At 41.2% G+C, this 24,490-nt stretch overlaps 1 protein-coding gene across 1 annotated transcript in view; it reads left to right on the top strand.

The window, feature by feature from the left end:
• EHF (ETS homologous factor) overlaps nt 1-24,490 on the top strand; it is a 64,037-nt gene that overhangs the window by 32,785 nt on the left and 6,762 nt on the right. Inside the window, exons 3-7 of the mRNA XM_089523498.1 lie at nt 857-859; nt 5,541-5,786; nt 6,828-6,887; nt 11,529-11,597; nt 11,708-11,776. Of these exons, the coding sequence (XP_089379624.1) occupies nt 857-859; nt 5,541-5,786; nt 6,828-6,887; nt 11,529-11,597; nt 11,708-11,776 (447 nt within the window). The remainder of the gene's footprint in view (nt 1-856; nt 860-5,540; nt 5,787-6,827; nt 6,888-11,528; nt 11,598-11,707; nt 11,777-24,490) is intronic.

Below are 24,490 nucleotides of genomic sequence, written 5' to 3' on the forward strand. Positions count from 1 at the left end.
TTCCAATTTATGTTGACCCCAAGTTTCTTCAGAGGGGGTTTGCCATTGCCTTTGTTCAAGGCTGAGAGAATGAGACTTGCCTAAGGACACCCAGTGGGTTCCATGGCTGAACAGGGAACTGAAACCTGGTCTCCAGAGTCTTAGTCCAACATTCAAACCACTATGCCACGCTGGCTCCAATTAGCTCAAAATAAGCCAAATATAGGGCCTGAACAGACAGGACAAAATAAAGCTGCTTCAGGTCACTTGGGAGGTATGCTGTTTAAATGACACACGCATCTTAAGAGGCCAGAAGCTGTGCCAAAGCTGTGCTCCAGTCCTTAGGACCGGAGCGTGGCTTTGGCACGTCTTCTGGCCTCTTAGGGCTCATGCAGCATTTTGAAAAGCATACCTCCAAAGTGACCCAAAGCAGCTTTATTTGGCCTGTCTGTTCGGGCACATAGTTTCAGAAGATGACTTTAAAAAAAACAATTAAATGTTATTTTATGAAAAACACATCATACAAATACAAAATGCAAAACTGAAAAGAAAACAAAGATAATGATTGATCAGATTAATTAACTAAATTGGCCAGTTAATGTTACCTACTGTTCCTAGAAGCTGGGTTAACTAAAAGCAGAAGGAGAACTTCTGAGCTCCTTCTTTGGGTGTGTAGGATAAGAAGGGGGGGTTGTAAGAAAACTAATGTTATGTGTGAACAGAGAACAGTTTACTGTTACAACTCACTATGGCCATTAGGTAAGACTTAATTGTCGTTGTTATTGGGTGAAAGCCCTATTCCATTCAATTTCTATTTCAGTATTTTTGGATCAATTTTTTTTTGGACGTCCTAACCTGTATGATCTTGGGAGCTAAGCAGGTACAGCCTTGGTTAGTACTTGGATGGAAGACCAACAACAAATACCAGCTACTATAGGTTGTATTTTAGAGACAGGAACTAGCAATACCAACTCTGAGTATTCCTTGCCTATGAAAACCCTATGGGATTTGTGGGGTTGCAGTAAATCAACAGGCAACTTGAAGGCACATACACAGAAACATGCTGAAAACTCAAAATACTTCACAGAATATGTGTTAGAAACTCCAGGGTTAGAAACTTTAGAAATGTGAGTATTAGGCACCTTGTTTATGTAGACACCTCTTTGTTCTCATAATACCCATCCTTTCATAGTCTTCGGTGAATATTGTAACCATTTACTTTAAAAGGTTTGCAAACTGCACACTTAAGATTGTAATTTTTATACCTTCCCCCAAAAGATCGGTTTTTAAAAAGAACAGCATTTTGTTTTGAAAAGCTACAGAACTACTCTGAGGAAACAAGTAGAGATTTTGAAAAACATAAACTCAAAAAACCTGGGCAGGGCAAATATGTGTCTACAGAATTGGGAACTAAATGTCTTGTGTCTGGATTAATAGATGACAGGATGGCTCATTTGTTTGTCTAGTGTTTTAACCTATGTAGTTTTGTATTGTTTACTAGGTATTAGAAGTCTGGTTTATTCATTATGTAAAGTGCAGCACAGGCTTTAGCAAATATGGTCTTACACCCACAATGCAGTTAACTAAAGAGAGAACATATATGCAAAGAGTGCTCTTCTCCAGATCCACTTGGAATATACTGGTTGTTTTTTGTTTTTTTTACAGTAACTGCATCCCAAGGAACTGAGGCCATAATCTTATTTCTGAAGTAGTTTTAAACCCAGTAAAACTCCTACCATGGCATGCCACAATATGGAAAAAAGGCTGTTTGCCTAGGTTCAAAAAACTGCAGACAGACCTCTCACATCCAGTGGGGTTTTCAAGTCTTGGACATTTTTTTCCTGAGAGAGGGAGAGAATGAGACAGAGAGTGACTGGAAAAGTTAATTTTTTAGCTCACATTCCTTATAATCCTCCAGCTGGCCATGTTGGCTGCAAGATTTTAGAAGCTGTAGTTGGGTAAATGCACATATCTTTATCTTGGGCCTTTAAGAAAGTCCATGGCTGACATTCTGTTGGTGACACACATCAACATAATGCTAGCATTTTTAATATTTTTTTTGGTCAAAGGTAAGTGAAGAGTTCACTCCTTTCCTTGTATAGTACTCCAGAGATTCTGGAAGATCAAGTTACTGATATGTGTTCAGGTATAGATACAGTGTTGGATGCTTGTCCACCACCTTTTACTCTTCAAAAGCCACTAAATGGCAGGTGGGAGGCTGCAGGAACAAGCTGAATCTTGCATGAGAGGAGACAAAATGTAGTTCTATCCAGGCTGAACATCTCCCCATCGAGGACCACAGCCAAAATTATGGGAATATTCTTATTAAGCAAATCAAAAAAGCACTAAAATTGTGGTGCTAGTTTCCATTTCTAGGGCTTTTTGCTTAGGCAAAGAAGTTTGAAAAACATGCAGAGGGAAGAAGGTTGGTAATGACAATGTTAGAGACAGCAGTCTTCATGTTGTCATTAGATTGTATTTGATGTAGAGTGTAATTCCTATCCTGGGTTTCTGCCACACTGCAGAATTAATGCAGTTTGAAACCGCTTTAACTCTTATGGATCCATCCTAAGGAATCCTAGGATTTGTATTTTGTAGTGGTACCAGAACGTGCTGACAGAGAAGGCTAACTATTTCACAGAATTGCAAATCCCAGTATTCATAGCATTGCACCATGGCAGTTAAAGCAGTGTCATATTGCATTAATTATGCAATGAAAATACATCCCTAGACTCACTAGGATTCATCTGTAATAACCCTAAGTCTGTCCGAAACATTAAAACCAGTAAAAACAGAGCAAAACAATTTTGTTATCCATTTGAGACTTCCCATAAAAAGCAAGCAAGCAAGTACATCAGGGCTGGTGTGAACCTGTGTGCACTTGTTGCTATACAGTGTCTGCCATTCCAATTCCAAAGACAAGAGATAGTGAGTCTCACTGCATGGCTGAGAAGCTGAGTTCTCTTTTTAGCTTTCATCAGGCTTCACCTATTGAGTGCTGCTTGTAACAAAACAACAAGATTCTTCCAGATTAACAAACCATTCTAGTTTAACAAGATCTGCACCTTAAAGCAGATCTATATATAGGCTTTTCTGTACCTGTCTGGTTGTTCCAGGATGGTAAAAAGGAATACCTGAGACACCTGTTCTAGAATATAGATTTATAGGATATTCTATGGCTGATTGCCTTTTTAGGCTTGGAATGGGCTGGGGATACTTTGGCTACTGATTCCCATTATTTCCAAGGACAGCCCTATGGGGTGGATCAACAGAACTGGACTCAAGCCAGAACAGATGGAAGCCCTGTTATGGAATATGGTTAATCCTAGACCAAGTACACACACTCCCCAGAGACCCTTTCACATCACATAATTATGAGACTATGATACCACTAATTGTCATGGCTACGTGCTATAGAATACTAGGGCTGGTAGTTTGTTGAAGCACTAAAACAGCTCTCTGGCTAAAATCCTAAATACCCTTCCCTAAAATGCAAATAAAAGCCTGTGTGGTATAGTGGTTTGAAAGCTGGACTATGACTCTGAACACCAGGGTTTGAATTTCCTGCTGAGCCATGGAAACCCACTATGGCCCAAAACAGACAAGCCAAAAGCGCTACCTTTGGGCCGATCCGGGGGTGGGACGTATAGATGACGCACACCCACAGATCAGCCTGAAGTTGTGCTGCAGCTGCCTAAGGCATTCCAAACCCAGCCACAAAATGGTTGCAAAAAAGTGCTCCTTGACAGTAGTCCTTTGTGGACCGCAGAGGCAGGCAGCCTGGAAACCATGGTGTCTGGTTGTTGTGGTCCTGCGCCACACTGGGAGCAACTGATGCTGGAGCAGCCAGAGGCCACTCCAAGCTGTGACCTTGGGCACATCATACTCTCTCAACCTCAGAGAAAGACAAGCACAAACCCCCTCTGAACAAGTCTTGCCAAAAAAAATCCCTGTGAAACGTTCACTTTAAGATCAGCAAAAGTAAGAAATGACCTGAAGACACAATAACAATAAACTGCAAATCCCATGTAACCAGGCAGTTAAAGTGGAATCATAGTGCTTTAATTGTGCACTAATTGTGTGTAAAGGGATGGGGTTCCTCTTTCCCTGAAACTCAGTTTTGCAGCTAAGTGCTTGGATTTGGTACTGCTTCAAAATAGCCAGGCAGTGACAGCAGCCAATAACGTGTGCCAGATGTACCCTTTTGTGGATAAGAACAATGCAGTCACAGTGATTATTGCCTATCTACCTTAGTTGCATCTCGATTAGAACACTGTAGTATGAACTACAACAGGCTTTCTTTGAGGATCTTCAGAAATAGCAATTGCTTCAGCATATGTCCACCAAGTTACTGATTGTGAAAGGCCTTGGGGTCCATGCAGTGTTGATCATGATACACTTTCATTGACTTATAACTGGTTTCTAGGCATATTCAAAGTGCTGATTTTAACATTCAGAGCCCTAAATTGGTGGAAGTGGTGGGGAAGGTGCAGGTATTGGTCCTCCAGATGTTTTGGCCTATATCAACCATCAGTCCCACACAGCATAACAGTATTAAGGGATTGCAGAAGCTGTAACTGAAAACATCATGGAAGATCAACAATTCCTCACTCCCTAGTAGGGTTTGGGATGCCCTGATGACCACTGTATGATGTTCTCCACACTTGAAAATCTTTCCCTAGCAGTCCTGGGCTAGTTTCTGCACTTTCTCCATTTGGTGAGCAGTTCCCTGTACCAGGCCCTTCTCACTGTAGTACCAAGATTATGGAAATCCCTTCCTAGGGTTTGTGTTGCTCCTCAGTTGTGGGCCTTTTGATGCTGAGTGAAGGTAGCTTCCATGACCTTTGGGACTTTCTGCTTTCATTATTTAACTTGCTTTCATTGCCTCTGTTGGAAACTTAGGCCCTAAACAGATGGCCCTGAAGGGGCGGCATGAAGTGTGCTGGATTTGAGTGCTGGATCAGGGCCACAGTAACTGCACGCCATGGCCCTGATCTGGCTATTTTCTGGCTCAAAAAGAGGTGGAAAAATGCTACTCCTTTTTGATCCGACAAAAGGGTGCCCTTTGAGCCACAGCCGCAGCGTTGCAGTGCTCCTGTGGCATGCAACATATAAATGTCACACTGCTGGAGCACATCAATGCTGCCACTGTCTGGATGGGTGGGTGGCATGACTCTGGCTTGGGGGCAGTGTTCAGGCATCTAAACACCACACTCCCATGCTGCCCCCTAAGCCAGTGCTTACTGCATCTGTTTCAGACCTTAATTAGCTCTTGTCCTATTTTTCCTGTTTTCTTATTTTGATTTTTAAAATAACAGCTTCAGTAACATACAGATTTGATCACTGTAGTATGAATTTGATTTGAATTTTTATAAAAGATTTTAAAGAATTTTGGGAACTGTGTGACATGTCGGATCGAAAGGCAAGATATAAATGTTTTCAATGGTAAATAAAATTAATATAAAACCAATATTTTCATATTAAAAACATTATTTACGGAATTAACCATCCATTTTCTTTGGGATAAATCATGTAGTGAATAACCAATTCTTTTCTTGCAGCACCAGGTAGTTTTTTTGGAACTCAATGGCATGAAATACATCCTCAATACTGGACAAAATATCAGGTCTGGGAATGGCTCCAGCATCTCTTGGACACCAACCAGCTTGATGCCAATTGCATTCCTTTCCAGGAGTTTGATATCAGTGGTGAACATCTGTGCAACATGACTTTGCAAGATTTCACCCGGGCAGCTGGTACAGCTGGACAGCTTCTTTACAGCAGTCTTCATCATCTGAAGTGGAATGGTAAATACACACTGAACCAGAAGAAGCATTTCCCAACTTTGGGGATATCAGATCACAGATGGTATTTCCCATAATCTCCAGACAGCCATAATGAGGCTTAATAGGAATTGTAGTTCAACAGCGTCTGGGGATCCAAGGTTAGGAATGGCAGGTGTAAGTAAAAAACACACATTTAAAAAAAAATTACATATGATTTACGATTGAGGAGGGCACGTATAGAAAGGAGAGAGAAACAGTTTAATCAATCCTTCGCTATTGATCACAGGGAACACACACAGAGTACTGGAATAACCATGGAAATCCTAATTCCTAACATGGGATTTTCTCTACCTCTAATTTTTAGTTTTTATTCTCTCCAGATAACCCTTTTAGCCTACAGAAACAGTAATTATGCCTATGGCGGCATCTGTTTTCATACTATGATCACAGGGGTATCAGCTGTAGTGTGAGAGACTCTGTATTGAAGTCAAGGGAAACTCCACATTGAGTCTTAGCATAACAAGCTATGCATTACTGCTTGTCAAATCTACATTCCCAAAGGTCATGCTACCAAAATCTCAGAGCAGATGCTTAGTTGTTCAGGTAAAAAAGAAAATATATCTTAAGTTGTGTATAGCCAGTGTAGATGTGTAGATAAGGACAGATGAGGAATACAATAAATGTTTCATAAGACTGCCTGGGCCTACAGAATGCTACACCAGAGCATTGTTTTGTTCAATAGCTAAGGCTATTTCCCCAACATTAAAACTTACACTCTTAGCTGTGCTCCTGCCAAGTTGTTCCCATGAATAATATTTTAACATGATGTAGATAAGCCTTATGACAAAGAGCCAGGAACAAGCCTAAAGTGGGAAGGCATTCTTATGCAGACATTATCAAGCAAACAATTGCTTTTCTTGTTCATTCACATATAATTACAGGTGTTGGATGGCATTGATTCTTGTTGTCAAAACAGACCAGTAAGCTTCACAATATGGGTTTGAAATTCTGCCTCTCTGTAGATTGAGTTGCCCATTGCATGTCCCATTCATTCTTTTGCAGGTCAATGTGGAAGTGAAATGTACCCGTCACACAATGTCATTGTTAAGACAGAACAAACAGGTGGGTTATGGTGTTGATCTTGGTGTTGCAAATAATAGCAAGGAACTCTAAATAGGATTGAACAAGAATAATATCTGACCAAAATGTATGAATTAGTTTGATACCGTTTGACACTGCTTTAACTGCCATGGCTCAATGCTGTAGAGTATGGGATTTGTAGTTTGTTGTGGCACACAAGCTCTCTGACAGAGAAGGCTAAATATCTCACAAAACCACAAATCCTAGAATTCCACAGCATTGTGACATGGCAGCTAAAGAGGTGTCAAACTGCATTATTTCTGCACTGTAGATGGAGCCATAGATTGATGCACAAGACCTTGAAGGGGTCTTCAGATTTTTTTTTTAAAAAAAATATCCTGCAAACAACCTATTAGGGCTCTGATCAAATCAGTAGTAAATGTTTTAAGTACTAATTTTTATGAGTGAGGGTCAAAGTGGTTTCTCTTGAAGTCTTTTTATCCCCCAAAAAGTTGTTAAAAGCATCACAGCAGGCTCTAGTTGGTTGTAATAATAGGTTTAGGGTGGGAGGCAGTTGAGTTAGCTATTTAACCACCCTAAACAGCTCTGCTGGACAAAACTCTGTGGAAGCAATACATGCAGCACAGAAATAATTCTTTGCTGCATCTATTGCCACCCTGTAGGAAGCCAAAAAGTTCTCAAGGAGTGTCTTGTCAGATAAATGTCAATGTTTCAGCCAGCGGCACTCTAGTCATTGCACAGTCCGCTTCATTTTACAAAGATCTTCTGTGTACCATGGTTTTTTATTTGAAGCGGGCCGGTAAGGACGCTCAGGAGTGATAATTTGGCCATAGACTAGAGTGCCGCTGGCGGAAACATTTTCGCTTAGAAGTAGGGGTTCTGCCTGAGGCTTTAGAGCACTTCTGCCTATCAAAGTACAAAACACTAGGTCTGGTAGACCAACAGACCAACTAGATATATGTTCCCAAGAAACTTAGCTTTTTTCAGATAACCTTTTTCTGGTGAAACTGATATAGTAGTGACAAAAGGCTAATGAAATTTATTGGGGTTCACATTTAGAAGTGAACGTAGTGGGTGATGATTGAAGATATGTAGCTCATCAGTTGATAGGCTAGGCAAGAATGTGTTGCTCAGAGGAATACATGGGGTGGACCTAGCTGTCTTTTGGAGTTACTTCCTAAATAGTTGCAAATATAATCACCACTGCTACTGGTATATTTGTCATTGACTTCCTTGGAAAACTGATTGCAACTTTACCTGGCATTTCATGAGTTCACTTGTGTGAGATCACTGATGTGACTTTTCGGACATCAATAGTGCAGAACTGCTGTTCTTATACTGTGTCAAACTGCAAAAACACAAATGTTTCCAAGCACCACTTGGGTGAGGCTTGTTTTCAGAGAAAATAATGGATAGGTCAAAAGTCTAAACACCAAGAGTGTATGTGCTGTTGTAAGGACATAGGTTTGGAGCTTTGGGGTGCCCAAACATGTAGCTGGTAAGTAAAAGAGTGGCTAAATTCCTATGTCATAATTCTTAACCTAGCCAAGCACAATGACTTAGCAACTGATTCATTTTCAGCTGCAATCACATTCTTTAATGTAAAAGACAAATAGATCACTAAGCTGACTTTGTATTTTGAAATACAAACAAAAACAAACTGCATCTCTCCTAAAACAATACTCACATGAGCATCATGCAGACTATACATGTATTACAGTTCAAAAGGTAACTTTTAAATAATGATGAAATCTTTGTATCCTTTCCTCACTATAATATTGGCCTTAATCTTATTGGTAGTTTTAACTTGAATAGATCCATTGCAACACCTCTTGAATGGTGGGTCAATACCTAAGAAATCCCATTGTTTCTGTGGGTCTGCTGTATCCACTCTACCCCAAACCACAGTTATTTTTCCTTTGTGCATCTGAACAAACTACACTTCCCAGAATTATGTACATAGCACTGAACTATGTCAGTTAAAGCAGTGTCAAACTGGATTATTTCTGCAGTATGGATGCAACAGGTCTTTATGTAGAGAATTTATAAAACTGGAGTTCAATCCTATGCAACTTTACTCAAGTCTTATGCTCTGTGGAGTGCATGCTATACAATGCAATCTTTAAAAATTGGCTCAAAAGTAAAGCACTTTGATTTCATTGTGACTGAAGTAAGTTTGCATGGTGCTTGTGAAATTGTACTTTCATGTAAAAACTTACATGAATTCCAATACAGTAATCCAATAGTAATCTACAGAGTAACAGGAAAAATCATGAGACATGCTGTGTTAGTCGAATATCAGTATGCAAAGGGATACTCATCTGAGGAAACAGATGAAGTCTACAAAAGGTTATGCTACAACATGTTTCGAACAATAAGTCTCAAAGGTCCTACAAGATTCCTTTGCATATGGAAAATCCTGCTTAGTCCTAAAGTGTTCTGGATGTTCCCAGACAAATCAACTAGGCTCCAATCCTATACAGCAGCCTGACTGCATGAAGCCAATATGTTTTAAACATTGGCATTCCCCTTATTCTTCAATTGTACTGTGTGCCTTCAAGTCATTTCCAATGTATGGGTAACCCTAGGGTGAACCTATCATTGGTTTTCTTGGCACAATTTGTTCAGAGGAGGGTTGCCTTTGCCTTCCTTTGAGGTCACGAGAATGTGACTTGCCCAAGATCACCCAGTGGGCTTCCATGGCTGAGCAGGGATTTAAACTTTGATGTCCAGAGTCATCAGTGGTCATCAAGCCACTGCACTATGCTGTCTCTCTCTCTTGTTTTTCTACACAAAATTATTGCAAGGAAAATTGCTGTGGATCTGCTGTACATGGGATTACAAATTGGATGCAAGCCAATCTGTGTTGGCTTTTGCCATCCCATGTGAGAGTGGTCAGGTTGAGATTTCAGAAATAATAAGACAAATTCAAGGCAGGAATTATCTACTTAGGCAAGCCTCAACTAACAAAAAAATTACTGCTAGGTTTTTTTTTTTTTTTATTAATGTGGGACTTTTAAGTAGTTCATATTTCACGATTGCAATGCTAGAATTCTACTCTAACAGTTTAGGGGGAAAGTTACAATTTTCAAACAGAAAGCTGTAGTGTCTCACCAAACTAGTAACTCCAGATTTCCATACAATGTTGCTGGAGTAGAAACATAGGGTACTGCCATACTGCATCTAGACTGCATAATTAATGCAGTTTGACACTGCTTTAACTCTGATGGCTCCGACCTACGGAATCCTGAGATTTGTAGTTTGTTGTGGCACCAGAGTTCTCTGACAGAAAGACTAACTATCTCGCAAAACCGCAAGTCCCTATATCATTGCTATTCTACAGTATTGAGCCGTGGCAGTTAAAGTAGGGTCAAACTGCATTAATTCTGCAGTGTAGATGCAACCAAAGTGCTATAATTGTGCCTGATGAAAGGGGCCCAAGCCTTTTAATAGCACATTTAATTTAATTAATGTTTTAATACATTAAATTTATTGCATTTTTAACAGAAACATTTTAATTATGTTTGATGTTGCCATAGCCTCCCAACTCTGAGAGAAAGACTGTACTGGTAATCTATACTGTCTATACTGCTATGAAGGAAGGAATTGCAACCATTTTATCATTTAGTACAAATGGCTTTATATGAAGGAGTCTTTTCCTCATGGCATGGCATCAGGAATGTAGCCAAGGGGGGGGGGGGGTCCGGACCCCCCCCCCCCTTCCATTAGAAAAATGAATGGTGTGTGCTGCTGCGCCGTCGCACCCAAGCCCCATTATAATGGTGGAACTTAGTCTGGACCCCCCCCCCCACCTTCCTACAATCCTGACTACATCCCTCATGGCATGGCATGGCATGGCATGGCATGGCATGGCATGGCATGGCATGGCAGGGGGTTGAACTGGATGGCCCTTGCGGTCTCTTCCAACTCTATGATTCTATGATTCTATCTTTGCCAAAGCACCTGTTGTCACAATGGAGTAACTTTAGAAGCACTTAATTCCCAAGCTTGTAAATTAATCAGACTAACTGTTTATTTCCCATGATGTAGCCTAGTAGTACTCCTCAGTAGTAAAAGAGACTTGGGATTTGCTATGTATCTAGTTCACTAGCTATGGTTATTCTGGCATCGGAATAACCTGAGAATAATAGAATTCAGAGACATGGGGCCAGAACAGAATGGCATAAAAAGCTGGCTTGCAGCCAGCTTGGGGGCACAGCATGCAGAGGACACATGGCCCCAAGATGCCCGGAAGCTAGCTTCAAGCTTCCTGGCCTTTTACATGGGGGGCAGCTTCCAGGTGCTCCAATGGCATGGTGTTTATAGGCCACACAGGTTTTTCTGGTGCCAGAATAACCATAGCTAGTGAACTAGATATATAGCAGATCCTGCTGTGGCGAGGTGGGAAATTCGGGTTTTGGCCCCAATCTGGCTTTGTCAGGGACAGTTTGAAGCTGCCCCTTTGGGGCAGTCTGTTTCACCCCATGGCTGTGTTAATGTAGACTATCCCTATGTAAAGAGATATAGCACATTTGAGACTAACTGTGCAAAAGGCATTGTAGTATAAGCTTTTGTAGACTTAATATATTTTAAAACATTTCAGCCTCCTGAAATGCTACTGTTAGCAATATTAATTTTTATTGTATTTTTGTTTTGTTTCAGATCCATGCATAATGACATCCTGGAAAGAAGATAATTATTTTTATGATAGTGGATATGGTGGCACAGTAGGTAACTAACTCAACAAACAATGAAAAATTTTTAAGTATTTCTAGGCATTATTTTAAATATTATTTAATATTCTCTCTCTCTCTCTCTCTCTCTCTCTCTCTACTTTTCAGAATTAGTAGACAGCAAAGCCTATTGTCGAGCACAGATTTCAATCAATGCGGCCAATCACCAGCCTATTGGTAAGGGTGCCAAGTCCCATCATTTAGTTTTTTGTGGGTTTTGGGGGCTCTGTTCTAGAAGTGTTTATTCCTGACGATCCCATCATTTAGTTTAGATGACTTAGAACTGGGTTTTTGCATGACTTGACATCATCCCATTTCCATGGATATGAACATTTATTCCAGTTCTATTAATAGTATATATTTCAGGGCATGGACTACCATGGAATGGATTGACTAAAATGGCAATGGTAATCTCTCAGTTCTCCACTTTGACAGACATCTTGTTTATTAGTCCCAACTACAGTAAACTCATCCAGTCATTTGTTGAGTCTGTGAGTCAATGGGTAGATAAATCAAATGGGTGCAATGGGTGTACTCTAGTCAGGAGTAAAATAGGATTGAGGTCTATGTGTGTTTACTATCACTCTGATCTACAGCAGCTGCACAGCTTGCCCACTTCAAACAAATGATCTCAGCAACTCATGTTTGTCTTATCCTTTAGCTGTCCACCCATTCTCATAAAATGGTTGCCAGCTCTTCAAATCATTCTGACAGTAGTGTGTTTCAGTTTCAAGCTCCCTGTTGTGGTGTGTCTGTCCTCTTACTTGTTAATCCTAGTTGATGGGTGGCATGTCAAGGGCACAGTGCACTGTAAAAACTGAATTTGTATATTCTGTAAAAAGAAATGGTTCACTCCTGAATCATATGCAAATACTGGGCTTTTTTTCTTTCCTAAGTTTTGCAAGATACCTTTGTTGAAACACACACACACAAGCTGTCAAAGCATGACTTTCAAAAACTCTTTGTGCTTGTAATGTATTGTTTTGGCAGGAGCAAACAAATTAATTTCCAATTTTATGTGAAGTAGGAGGCAGAGTGATGCTATAATTACAATATGGTGGAACTAAAGCAGGGATGGGATTTGGGCAGCCTTCCAGATATTGAACTACAGCTCCCAGCATTCCTCACCATTGGTGACACTTACTAGCACTCATGGGGTAGTTGCATTTTAATCATCTGCAGTTTAGCAAACTTTAGAGGACTACCCAATGCATTCCCATGGACCAGAGATGTGCCACCATTGTTTCAGATTAACAGACAGCATATCCAATACATGCTCAGCCCAGAAAAGAAGGGTCTGAACATATATAGGGTATGCATTGGAAATACAGTTATACAAAGAATATACATTAACACATAAAGAATTTAAAATGTCAGACATGCCCACACTGATCCACAAACAGTGTGAACCAATGAGGGAATATGCTGACTTTGACTCCTGTGTGCTGTCTGTAAACAGAGAAAGACAACTGTGTCCCATCCAGCTCCTGTAGCATAGCCTGCTATTGCCAGTTGTCAAGCATCCCCCTTTTTCCCCTGCCTAACCATTGTTTCATGAGCATGGCACACAGAAAAAGGGGGAAGAAGAAAATACACAGCATAGCATTCGCATGAAACCCTGTGATTCAGACTGTCTTTCTCTCCTTACAGACAAATATAATTTTTAAAAAACTGTTATTGCCAATGGTGCTACATCTCTGGCCCTTGGGAAAGTATTGGGTAGTCCTCTAGATTTTGCTAAATAATGAATAAAATAAAACTTTTATTTCTACCCTGCTTTTTGTTAAAACAATCAAAGTGGCTTACAATATTAAAAGAATACAACAATATATACAAAATATTTCCCCTCCCCTTAAAAAAGAGTTAAACAGTTTAAGGTTAAAATTACATAAAACAATAATGGTGGGCAATGTCATCACATATATGTGGGGGTCGTTACATGGCCAAGTTGTTTATTCTGGGAAAACTTGCTGGAAGAGATCTGTCGTAACAGCTTTCTTGAAACTATCTAGATTGGTAATTTGACGGATCTTGCCTGGCAGGCCATTTCACAGACTGGGAGCGGTTGTACAAAAGGTCCTCTGGGAGGTCACAGTCAATAAGTTCTTCCTAGTTGCTGAACTGTAGCATATTAAAATATGTTTCTCTAGCCCCCCCTCCACCATCCTTCCAGTGTTGATGCTACTAAAAGATTTCAGCTAGATAAATGCAAAGGATGGCAAATCTGCATTGAACAAGTGCCCACTGTATGTTCTTCTTCTATGCTCTATGTTCCATGCATGATCCTGCCCTGTTTTAGCTAATCTGCTGGTATACCTCTTATGTTGACAGGAGCCTGAATCCCATCTGTTCATCCTAACTAGAGTAGACCCATTGAATCAATTGTTGAATGTTAAATTAACATGTAGGTAAATTCCATTGGTTGATAATATTTAATCTAGTTGGGCCTAAGAATGGAATTAGTGCTGTAATATTTTATATTTTGCTGGAGAATAGGGCCTAAAGCCCACAGTCCCCATCCCAATCAAGGACAATTGATTCAGTGGGTCTGCTGTAGTACAAATTAGCCATAGGATCTAGACCTTAATCTTATGCATAATCTTAAAACCTTTCAGGTAGGCCTGCATATTTGCAATATTTTTTTAAAAAAAACAACAACAATCAAGGCCCCCAACAAACAGCATTGAAATCAATATAATAACAGAACAATTAATATTGTTACAACAGAAAATATCTAGTTTGCACTTTAAAAAGGTAGGTAATAGTGTAGAAAACATCTTGCATCAGAAATCAATAAATTTCCCAAGTCTGTGATATATGTCATCAAAGAAAGCATGCTTGCAAAATCATGTGTGCATTTGAAAATATACACTGCTTTCCTACAATAGGCATGGTAAATAGCAGGTGCCTCCAGAATCCATTACAGAGCATATTCAACACCAAAAGAGAGAAAAGGGGAAACAGATAAGCCAGTCTCATAAGCTACCCTGAGCATGTTAAAAAAGCATAGATGTAGAAGTTTGGTCACTAAAATGGAGATCATGAGAAGAAGTGGAATCTAATAAAAGTAGGAAAATCATTGCTAGATGAGTTATGAAAGAGGCTTTCAAATGATCTCCCAAAGATTTAAAATGTTTTTTTCTTTACTTATGCAAAATTCACCTTCATCTCACATGTGCATATTGATTACTAAAATACTGATCGCCAACACCATAGTATTCCACCTTTTTGTGTGTGTGGTTGTGAAAGCTGACAAGTCAAAAAAGCTGATAGGAAGAAAATCTATTCATTTGAGATGTGATGCTGGAGAAGAGTTCTGTGAATACCATGGACTGCTAAAAAGACCAATAAATGTGTCTTAAAGCAAGGACCTTATCGCACGCATTTTTAAAAACATTCTGGGCATGGGTAGGGGCTGCTTAGGACTGAGAAAAAACAGATTTTACCGCACACCAAAGGGTCCTCAAAATGGCCCCATTCCATCGCCTGGCGTCAGGCCATTTCCATTCAGTACTGAGGTGTGTCCTTTGGCTCTGACGGAGAAGTTTCGGCAGAATAAAACGACGCATCTCAGCACTGAATGGGAATGGCTTGGTGCCAGGCAATGGAATGGGGCTGTTTTGAGAACACTTTGGTGTGTGGTAAACTCTGTTTTTCTCGGTTGCGCGTGGCCCTGTGCCCAGAATGTTTTTTAAAAAGTGTGTGATAAGGTTAATTAGGTCTGAACTGTCCTGAGAAGCAGAGATGACAGAGCTGAGGTTGTTGTACTTTGACCATATCATGAGAAGAAAAGACTGACTAGAAAAGACGATAATGCTTGGTAAAGTTGAGGGCAATAGGAAAAGAGGAAGACTGAACACCAGATGGATAGATTCAATCAGCAATACCAAGGCCATGAATCTGCAAGACTCATTAGGGCAGTTCAGGACAGGGTGATTGAGGTCTCTCATTCATAGAGTTGCCATAGTTCAAAGTTCACTTGAAGGCAGTTAACAACATATTGTTAGTTTTGGATGCAAAGTTTTTTGAGACATGTTGAACTCTTTTTTGTGCTTTAGGAACCTAACCCTATTCATTCTATGTTATTTCTGTCTCTGGTATCAAAATTTGTGTTAAAGAAATCATGCCTAGTAATACATCTACTTCGTTAAATGAAATATACCTGCATTTGAAAAGTATACACAAACGCACTTTAGTCTGAGAAATCTATAAACAAATATATATTTTAAGAAAAATGCATATCCCAGATACAAGGTTTAGGGGAAATTGTGCTAAAATATAAATAGATTTTTGTGCAAGAAGAAGAATGCTCACCATCTGGCACAGAACTAAGGGGGCTGTACAAACAGCCCCTAAGGGACAGCACAAACACTCCCATTTCCTAGCTGGATTGGGCCATGGCAACTGCACAATGCAGCCCTGATCCGGCATTTCCAGGGCGCAAAAAGGAGCTGCAAAAAGCAACTCCACCCCTAGGCCGGCCCTAATGGTTGGTCTGAAGAGCACCTAAGACAGGGCAAGAATTCCAGTGGTATTCTGAAAAATGCAATGAAACTGAAACGGATGGATTCACATTCTATATCTCAGGCAGTGTAACTCAAGGAAACAACTGCACTCTGATTTGGTTAGAATACAATAAAACTCAACTACAGTAGGGAATTTCCCCCCAAGAGGAAGATAACTGAAAAGTAAAAGTAAATGGTGACCTAGAATATTAAGAGAGTAATTTTAATTTCCTAGCATTTTCATTCTCAGGGCAAAATTCTCAGTTGCTTCAGGTTTCATGGAAGGCTTACTTCAGTTAAGGGTGGAAATATTGTGCCTTAATTCTTGTGGTTTTCCCACAAGCTCAGCAACTTGTACAAGAGGATGGTGCTTTCTGAACTTGCCAGTGCAGAAAAGGCACAGCAGCTGTAATGTAATGTAATTGGCTGTGAATGAAGGGCTCACATGCTTTCCTTCCCTTACTCTGGTTTGCAACCCATTTTCCTGGAGTGCTTATCAGTGTTGCAACAAAATAGCTCAGACAAGTTTGTGCAGAGGCTGTTACTTACAGTAAGTTATTTGCACATGCAAATAGGTAATTTCCATTGCAAGTTACGATGACTGCTGATGCATATATGTAGGCTGAAGAATGTGTGTGGGCTTTCAGCTTCCTTGGCACTAATGATCCTGTGAAGCAGACACAACACAAGCTCCTGGCAACTGGTAATGTCCCACTGATAAATGGAAATTGATTGCCTGCTACAGATCAAGCATTCCTTAGACATGCCATCTTATTCTTCTCTAATCTTTCTTGTTTCTAAAGTGGTGAACATTCTATACAGTGGGCACTTGGTTTTCGCTGGGATTTGGCTCAAGGATTGCCTGAGAATACTAAAGTCTGTGGATGCTCAAGTCCCATCATATACAGTGGTAGAATAAAATGGGGTCCCTTAAATAAAATGGCAAAATCAAAGCTTGCTTTTTGAACATTTTGGTATGAATATCTCTAAACCATGTTTGGTTTAAACTGTGGATGCAGAATCCATGGATATGGAGGACTGGCTATATCTGTATAGACCTCTGCTTAGTTGGCAACTAACGAACAGAGAGCATTTTCAAACTTACACAATTCAGAACAGCCCATGCTCAGAAATATGGTCCTTTCCCATGTGTAATGTTGCATCCTTAGAAAAGGGGAACGGAAATGTGTCCCTACAAATATGGCACCACACAGTCTCAGCTGCCAAGAATTCCTCATATAACATAGCTTCACTTCCTTTTTTTCCTTCCTTTTCTCACATACAGGACTAGACGGACATAATGTGCATAGCAGGTGGCTGAGTCTTAGAAAGATATTACAACATACAGTCATCCATGCCGATTCGCAGGGGATCCGTTCCAGACCCACTCACCCACCCATCCCTGCGAATCGGAAAAACCACAAATATTGGAGCCCCATTGTTTTTAATGGCTGCACGCTCGCTGTTATGTTCCTCCCTGCATCCTGTCCAAGGAAATTCAAAGTCAGTGAATCCAGAGGGATGGCTATACATTTTGCATTAGAAAAATTCAAAAGATAATAATGGAGGGAAGGGAAATTCCTCAAGGACAGCAAATTCTGAGATTAACAAATTATTTCCAACTTATGATATCAAGCTATCCGTTAATTCTACTTCCTCAAAATCTTTTAAATATAAACATATTTTTAAAAAAAACTAAATTTCTAATAGTTATATTGATTATTAATAGATGAATGAGATTTTGATCCAAAAATGTAACTTTCCTATCTTAACGGTGGCAACCCAGTGGTCCATGAGCCTAACAAGTGAGCTCACAGCTGGCTACCATGGCTGGCTCAGACTAGACTTTATCAGTGTCTCTAATGCTGTTGTTTTCTGGATGCTTGAGATAACTCAACAGTCAGTTAATGCTGTTGACATCTCTCCAGGGAGGGAGGACAGAATCTTGGTGCTCCTTTCCTTTTAAAAGTTACTTCTTTTACTACAGGGGTCTTTTTGAGGGTGATTAATGGGGTACTTTTTTTTGGGGGGGGACCCAGTGTTCTGCTTTGCTGACTACTTTAGACATCTCAATGTGGACAGTGAGGGAGCTGCTGCAGTCACCTGCAACAGTTGTGGAATGTTTATCTTCTTGCTGATGGATGTAGGTAACTTTACCTGCACCAAGGGCAAGTTGGTAGCCCTGTTGGAAGAGAAGGTCCAGCAGCTGGAGGCCCAAGTAAAGACAAACAAACAAACAAACAAACAAGTTTATTGAATAGCCCAAGGGCTGTTTCAAAATACTCAAAACATAGTAATACAAGCAATGCCACACACACATATACAAAAGGTTAATATAGTGCACTAAGTGCAATAACCACAATACAATATATATATGTATGAATAGCCTAAACATGTAGAGCATATATACAAACTATACAAATCTAAAAATATACAATATGTACTGAAAGATATACAAATAAACAGGTAAGTATAAAAGTGTGTACACAATCGAACAGAAATGTGTAAAATAGTTACCAAGGGAAGTAAAACAGAATTAAAATGGGAGGTAGAAATAACATAAAACATCTGTCATCATATGTCCCAGGTAAAGACACTTCAGCATATTAGGGAGCAAGAGGTTCCCCTGGAAAGAACAGAATTGATGGTCTTGGATGAGGAACACACATAGGAAGTTTATACGGAGAAGGTCACCTAATATACACAGCAGTTAGATAATTGGAAGAATGTGACACACAGAAGCAGGGAAAACAAGGATCATTCTGGGAGCTTGCAGCTACAGAATCGATTTGAAGCTCCTTCCCTTATCAGGGATGAGGAGAAAGAGCAGCAGGGACAATCCTCAGGGACAGTGCAGGGGATCCTGGGAGTAGCACTGTAGGGAACAGCTGCTCTTAAACCTTGGAGGAGGTGTGTGGTGGTGGTGGGTGACTCCCTGTTGAGGAGTACAGAATCAGTGGGACTGATAAGATGTCTCAGGAGGTGTGTTGTCTCCCTGGGGCAAAGATCTGTGATGTGACAGAGAGGCTGACAAGACTTGCCAAGCCTACTGACCATTACCCCTTTCTTTTGGTCCATGTGAAAACCAATGATACTGCAAGGCACAGCCTTCAGAATATCATAAGGGATTATGAGGCTTTGGGTAGGAAGCTGAAAGAGATGGATGTACAGGTTGTCATCTCATATCTTTTTCCAGTTGAAGGGCATGGTCCAGGGAAGGAGAGGAAAATAGCAGAGGTGAACAGCTGGCTTTGCAGATGGTGCCACCAAGAATGATTTGGATTTTTGGATCATGGGCTGTGGTTCCATGAGGGGGGACCTCTGGCAAGGGATGAGTTGCAGCTCACACAAGTTGGCAGAAATGTTTTTGTGAATAGTCGCAAAAAATTGATCAGGAATGCTTTAGACTGAGTTATGTGGGGAAGGGAGACAATACTTTGGCAGAAGTTCATCAAGGGCTGGAGATAATAGTCAAACTGTTATAGAGAAAACAAGGCAAATAGTGCAGGGACCCGACAATGGGAGGGAAAAAGCTTTACACAAGCAGCTAGGAGGGAGAACTCATGATCTTCAATGTCTCTACACTAATGCACAGAGCATGGGAAATAAGCAAGATGAACTTGAACTCCTAGCACAATAAAGCAAATACGGTGTAGTAGGCATCACTGAAATCTCGTGGGATAGGTCTCATGATTGGAATGTACAATCGCCCCTCCATTTTCGCATTTCACATTTTGGAATCTGCGTCCCTTGCCCGTTTGTGGGCGGCAAATGGAGGGGAACAAAATGGGGTGCATGCTGCCATTCAAGCCAATGGGCCTTGGATATTGCCGATTATATTGCCAACAAGGGGATACTGCCAACAAGGGGATCAACTATTTTAGATCTGATACTAACCAACAAGGATGACCTGGTTAATGGGGTGCAAGTGGGATCCTTAGGTGAAAGTGATAATGTACTCCTGGAGTTTGTTATACAGTGGAAAGGAGAAGCCAGGCATAGTCACACACACACACACACATTTTAGACTTTAGGAAAGCTTATTTCAATAAACTCAGAGAAATATTGGGGGTAATCCTGTAGTCAGGAGTAGTACAAGTGAAGGGAGTTCAGGATGAATGGGAGTTTCTCAAAAGGGAAATGCAAAAGGCACAATTTCAAACAGCTCCAATGAGGAAGAAAAATGGGAGATGTTTCAAGAAATCAAGATGGATAACTAAAGAACTTTCAACTGAACTAAGTTTTAAATGGAACCTGTATAAGAAATGGAAAAAGGGGGAAATCATCAATGAGAAATTCAAACAAATAGCTAGCACATGCAGGGGTAAAGCAGTGATGGCAAACCTTTTAAGGTCCGCTTGCCAGGGGCAGGGCTTCTGCCCCCAGGAAGGGGCTCCATGCCAGGGGTTGGACGTCTGCCCCATGAAGCGGAGCCTCCTCTCTCCAGAGGTGGGGCTTCCATTTTCCAGAGGAGGGACTTCAGGGGCAGGTCTTCTCCTCTTTCCGTTTCCTCAGCCTCCAGCTGTCTCTGAGACACAGCTAGAAGCTGGGAAAGGTTCAGGTGACGAGTGCATGCAGTTGCTCCTCCTCCTCTTGCCCTTCCCTGGCCTCCAGCTGTCTCTCCATAGGCAGCTATGGATCAGGAAAGGCCCATGGGGGTGGAGGAGTTGCCACGTGTCTGTACCTCAGCCCCCTGGGCCATTCCTGACCCACAATCGTCTCTCCGGAGGCAGCAGGGGGTCAAGGAAGGACTGTGGGAGGTGGAAGAATCGTCACATGGCCGTTCCTCAGCCCCCCCGGGCCATTCTTGACCCACAGCTGTCTCTCCGGAGACAACTGGAGGTCAGGAAAGGCCCGGGAGAGGCGGAAGAGTTAGCACTTGGACATTCCTCAGGGAAATTATTTGAAGACAAGTAACAAATAAGTAATCATCATTTGAAAGTAGATGTATTTCAAATTCTGATCTGACAGTCTCAAAACCAAACAATTTCTTGTATATTTTAAATCATCAAACCATCTTTATTCCCTGTATATCAGGTTCTTCTATCAATTACATTCTATATTAGTTTTTCTCTAGTACTAAAAGATTTCTATATATAGTCTGTTTATCATTTAATTTCTTTTCATTTGTGAATTCCTGTTTTTACAAGTTAGTATAATGGCAGTAGTGTGTAGTTTTTGTAGATGTAGAAATAAAAGTAGATAATGAGGTTTTTGTTTGTTTGCTTGTAATGCTTGTAGTATTTGTAGTGTTGTAACCTTATATGTCTGTGTCATATTAAGGAAATATTTGGAGAATAATATGCCATGATGGGATTTCAGACAGGGTGAGGCACATCTAGCATTCTTGTTACAGTTGTTTTCAGCTTACTCTGAGGGGATTTTTTATCCCTTCCCACATTAATAGTACTTGGCATTACTCAATGAAATCCATGAGTAATTGGTTCAGGTCTTGTTATTTGCAGTTGGGTCAAAATTGACCCTATGAATGAGAGACAATCAGTGGTCCTGCTCAGGTCTTGCAAACTCAGAGTTATGGCATCCTTGATTGAATCAATCCACCTGTAGTGCTACTTTTCTCTCTTCCTACTGCCTTTAAGACTGCATTTACACTGCAGAATTAATGCAGTTTGACACTGCTTTAACTGCCATGGCTCAATGCTATGGAATTCTGGGATTTGTAGTTTTGTGAGATATTTAGCCTTTTCTGTAAAAGAGCTTTGGTGCCACAACAAATTACAAATCCAAGGATCCTATAAGATGGAGCCATAACACTTAAACTAGTCAAAATTGTAAGCTGCATTAATTCTGCACCATGGCAGTAACTCAGATTTGCCGAACACTGCCACTTCCCCCATTGAGTCAAATTATGTTATGACAGTGTGACAGTCTGAGTTTAATCATCTTGACTTCCAGTGAGAGTTCAGGTCTGATTTGATCTAAGATCCATGAATAAGACCTGGAGGATTAAGCATACTGGCAGAAAATACACACATGCAGAGAGAGAGAGAGAGAGAGAGAGAGAGAGAGAGAGAGAGCAGGAATAATAATAATAATAATAATAATAATAATAATAATAATAATAATTTATCTGTATTCTGCTTTTTTACAAAGGAATCAAAGCGGATTCCAACAGTATAATTAAAGCATCAAACAATTAAAAATTACAATTAAAAAACCCCAAAACCCCAACCCAGCCCCAATCATAAAAACAGTGATCAACCCATAAAAAGAGATTAAACATACAAATTTAAAACTATCTAATAGGAATACACTAGCAAGCTGATAGAAAGTACTCCTGACCATTGCATCCACCTGAGCTGTCAGCTGAAGAGACGAGTCAAGGAGCACCCTCAAACTGTGTACAGAGTCTTTCATGGGAAGTGTGACCCCATCCAGAACTGGCTGGCATAACTCCACTCCGGGATTAGGGGTTCCTATTACAAGTACCTCCGTCTTACCTGGATTCAATTTAGTTTGTTTTCCCTCATCCAGTCCATTACCACCCAACTTTGACCAGGAAATGATCTGTCCATGACAAAGCAGAGATATTAACTACCTCCGCCCACGGATACGCCTGTTCCGTACTGAAGACCACATCGAGAGTATGACCTGCACAGTGTGTGGGCTCAGAGACTATCTGGGAAAGGCCCATGTTTGTCATGGTAACCATGAACTCCTGATCTGCACTAGATAAGTTTGTTAAACCAGCCTCGAGGGAGATGTTGAGGTCGCCCAGGACTAAAAGCCTAGCCGACTCCAGCAACAGCTCCAAGACCAGTTGTGTCAGTTTGACTAGGGAATCTGTTAAGCAACGGGGTGGACAGTAAGAATTCCCAGACTTTCCTTAGTCTTTAAGCTGAGGTAAATACATTCAATGTGGTCCATTTTATGGATAGGTATCCTGGCCAAAACAAGATTGTCTTTATGGACCAAAGTCACTCTCCCCCTTGCCCACATCCCCTTACGTGCTCACTGATGGAGTACCTGGCTGGTAAGGCCCGAGCCCAGATGGCTGAGTTATGGTCACCCAGCCAGGTCTCCGTGAAGCAAGCCAGGTCAACCTCTTCATCCAGTAGAAGATCAAGGACTATGTGTGTCTTATTTTTGACTGACTTGGCATTACACAAGAGCAGGGAAAGGTTCTGTGGTTGCTCTCTAGCTCTTTTGGGATAACAGAGTGAATGGAAGGGGAGATAGATATCAAACATCGGTTTCTCCTTCGTTTGTAATGACATTGCACCCTGTTAGTGCCATATCTTCCGTTACCCCGCACAATTTGTATAGCCATTCCAAAGTCAGTACCTCTTGCCTCTCCTAATACATCAACTGAATTATATTCTTCTTGTCCATGCACATCTCCCTCCAAGTGTCCCACCACAGATCTGTCCAAGAACATATAAAATAAAAGTACACAGAGAAAAAGGTACCACCCAACTGGCATCCTCTGGCCTCGGATGGGTGAGGGTTGTTCCTGGGGCAGGCTGAAGGGACCATTTAAAGCAGCACCCACAGCCACACTTCCCAGTCACCACCATGTCCCTGTCACTGGGAGCCGGGCATATTAAATGAGAGGGCTCTCTCCTGGTCGGTGTCCTCTGGCCTCGAGCTGGGCGAGAGATATTCCTGGGGTGGGCTGGAGCGTCCTTTTAAGGTGGCACCTGCAGCCACGCCCACTCAATCACTGCCATGATTGGTCGCTGCTGGGAGCCAGGGATGTAAAGGGAGACTCCTGGCCAACGTCCTCTGGCCTCAGGGGGCAATCTGCACTGGCCATGCCCTCTCACTGCTGCCTTGCCTCTGCTACCTTCTTTGGCCCCTGAGTAAAACTGGGGACAGAAAGGGCTGCTTCTGGCTTGACTCAGCTTTCTGCCTGGCTGGCTGGTCTGATTCAGATAGTGGGTAATTAACATCCTCTACATATCTCTTCAAAAGTAAGACCTATTGGATTTGTTCAGAAAGTGGATATAAGTAATTCAGCCTAAAGTTGCTGGGATGAGGTAGCTCAGTGGTAGAAGGCATGCTTTGCAAACGTAAGGCCCCAGGTTCAATCCCCCTAATCTCTGGAAGAGGCTGGGAGAGAGCTCTGTCTGAGGTTATGGCAAGCTACTGCCAGTCATTATAGAGCAGTGTAGACTCTGGACATGGCTAATGGCAGAACTGGTTGGAGCAGATGGGAATAGTCCAACATGTTTTGAGGATATTAAATAGGGTTGCCATATTCCATTTCCTCAAATCCAAGTAGCTTAATTTGCAGACATGTCTCCATCTTTAACTGAGATATGATTGATATGCTTTGATTAAGAGTTCCTACATGGCACAGGTTAGACTGGATGGCCCTTGTGGTCTCTTCCAACTCTATGATTCTTCTCCCTGACTTGGCAGG

This window comes from Sceloporus occidentalis, unplaced genomic scaffold, assembly GCF_023333645.1.
Source record: "Sceloporus occidentalis isolate IW3139 unplaced genomic scaffold, rSceOcc1.0.p SCAF_4, whole genome shotgun sequence".
NCBI classification, from domain to species: Eukaryota; Metazoa; Chordata; class Lepidosauria; order Squamata; family Phrynosomatidae; genus Sceloporus; species Sceloporus occidentalis.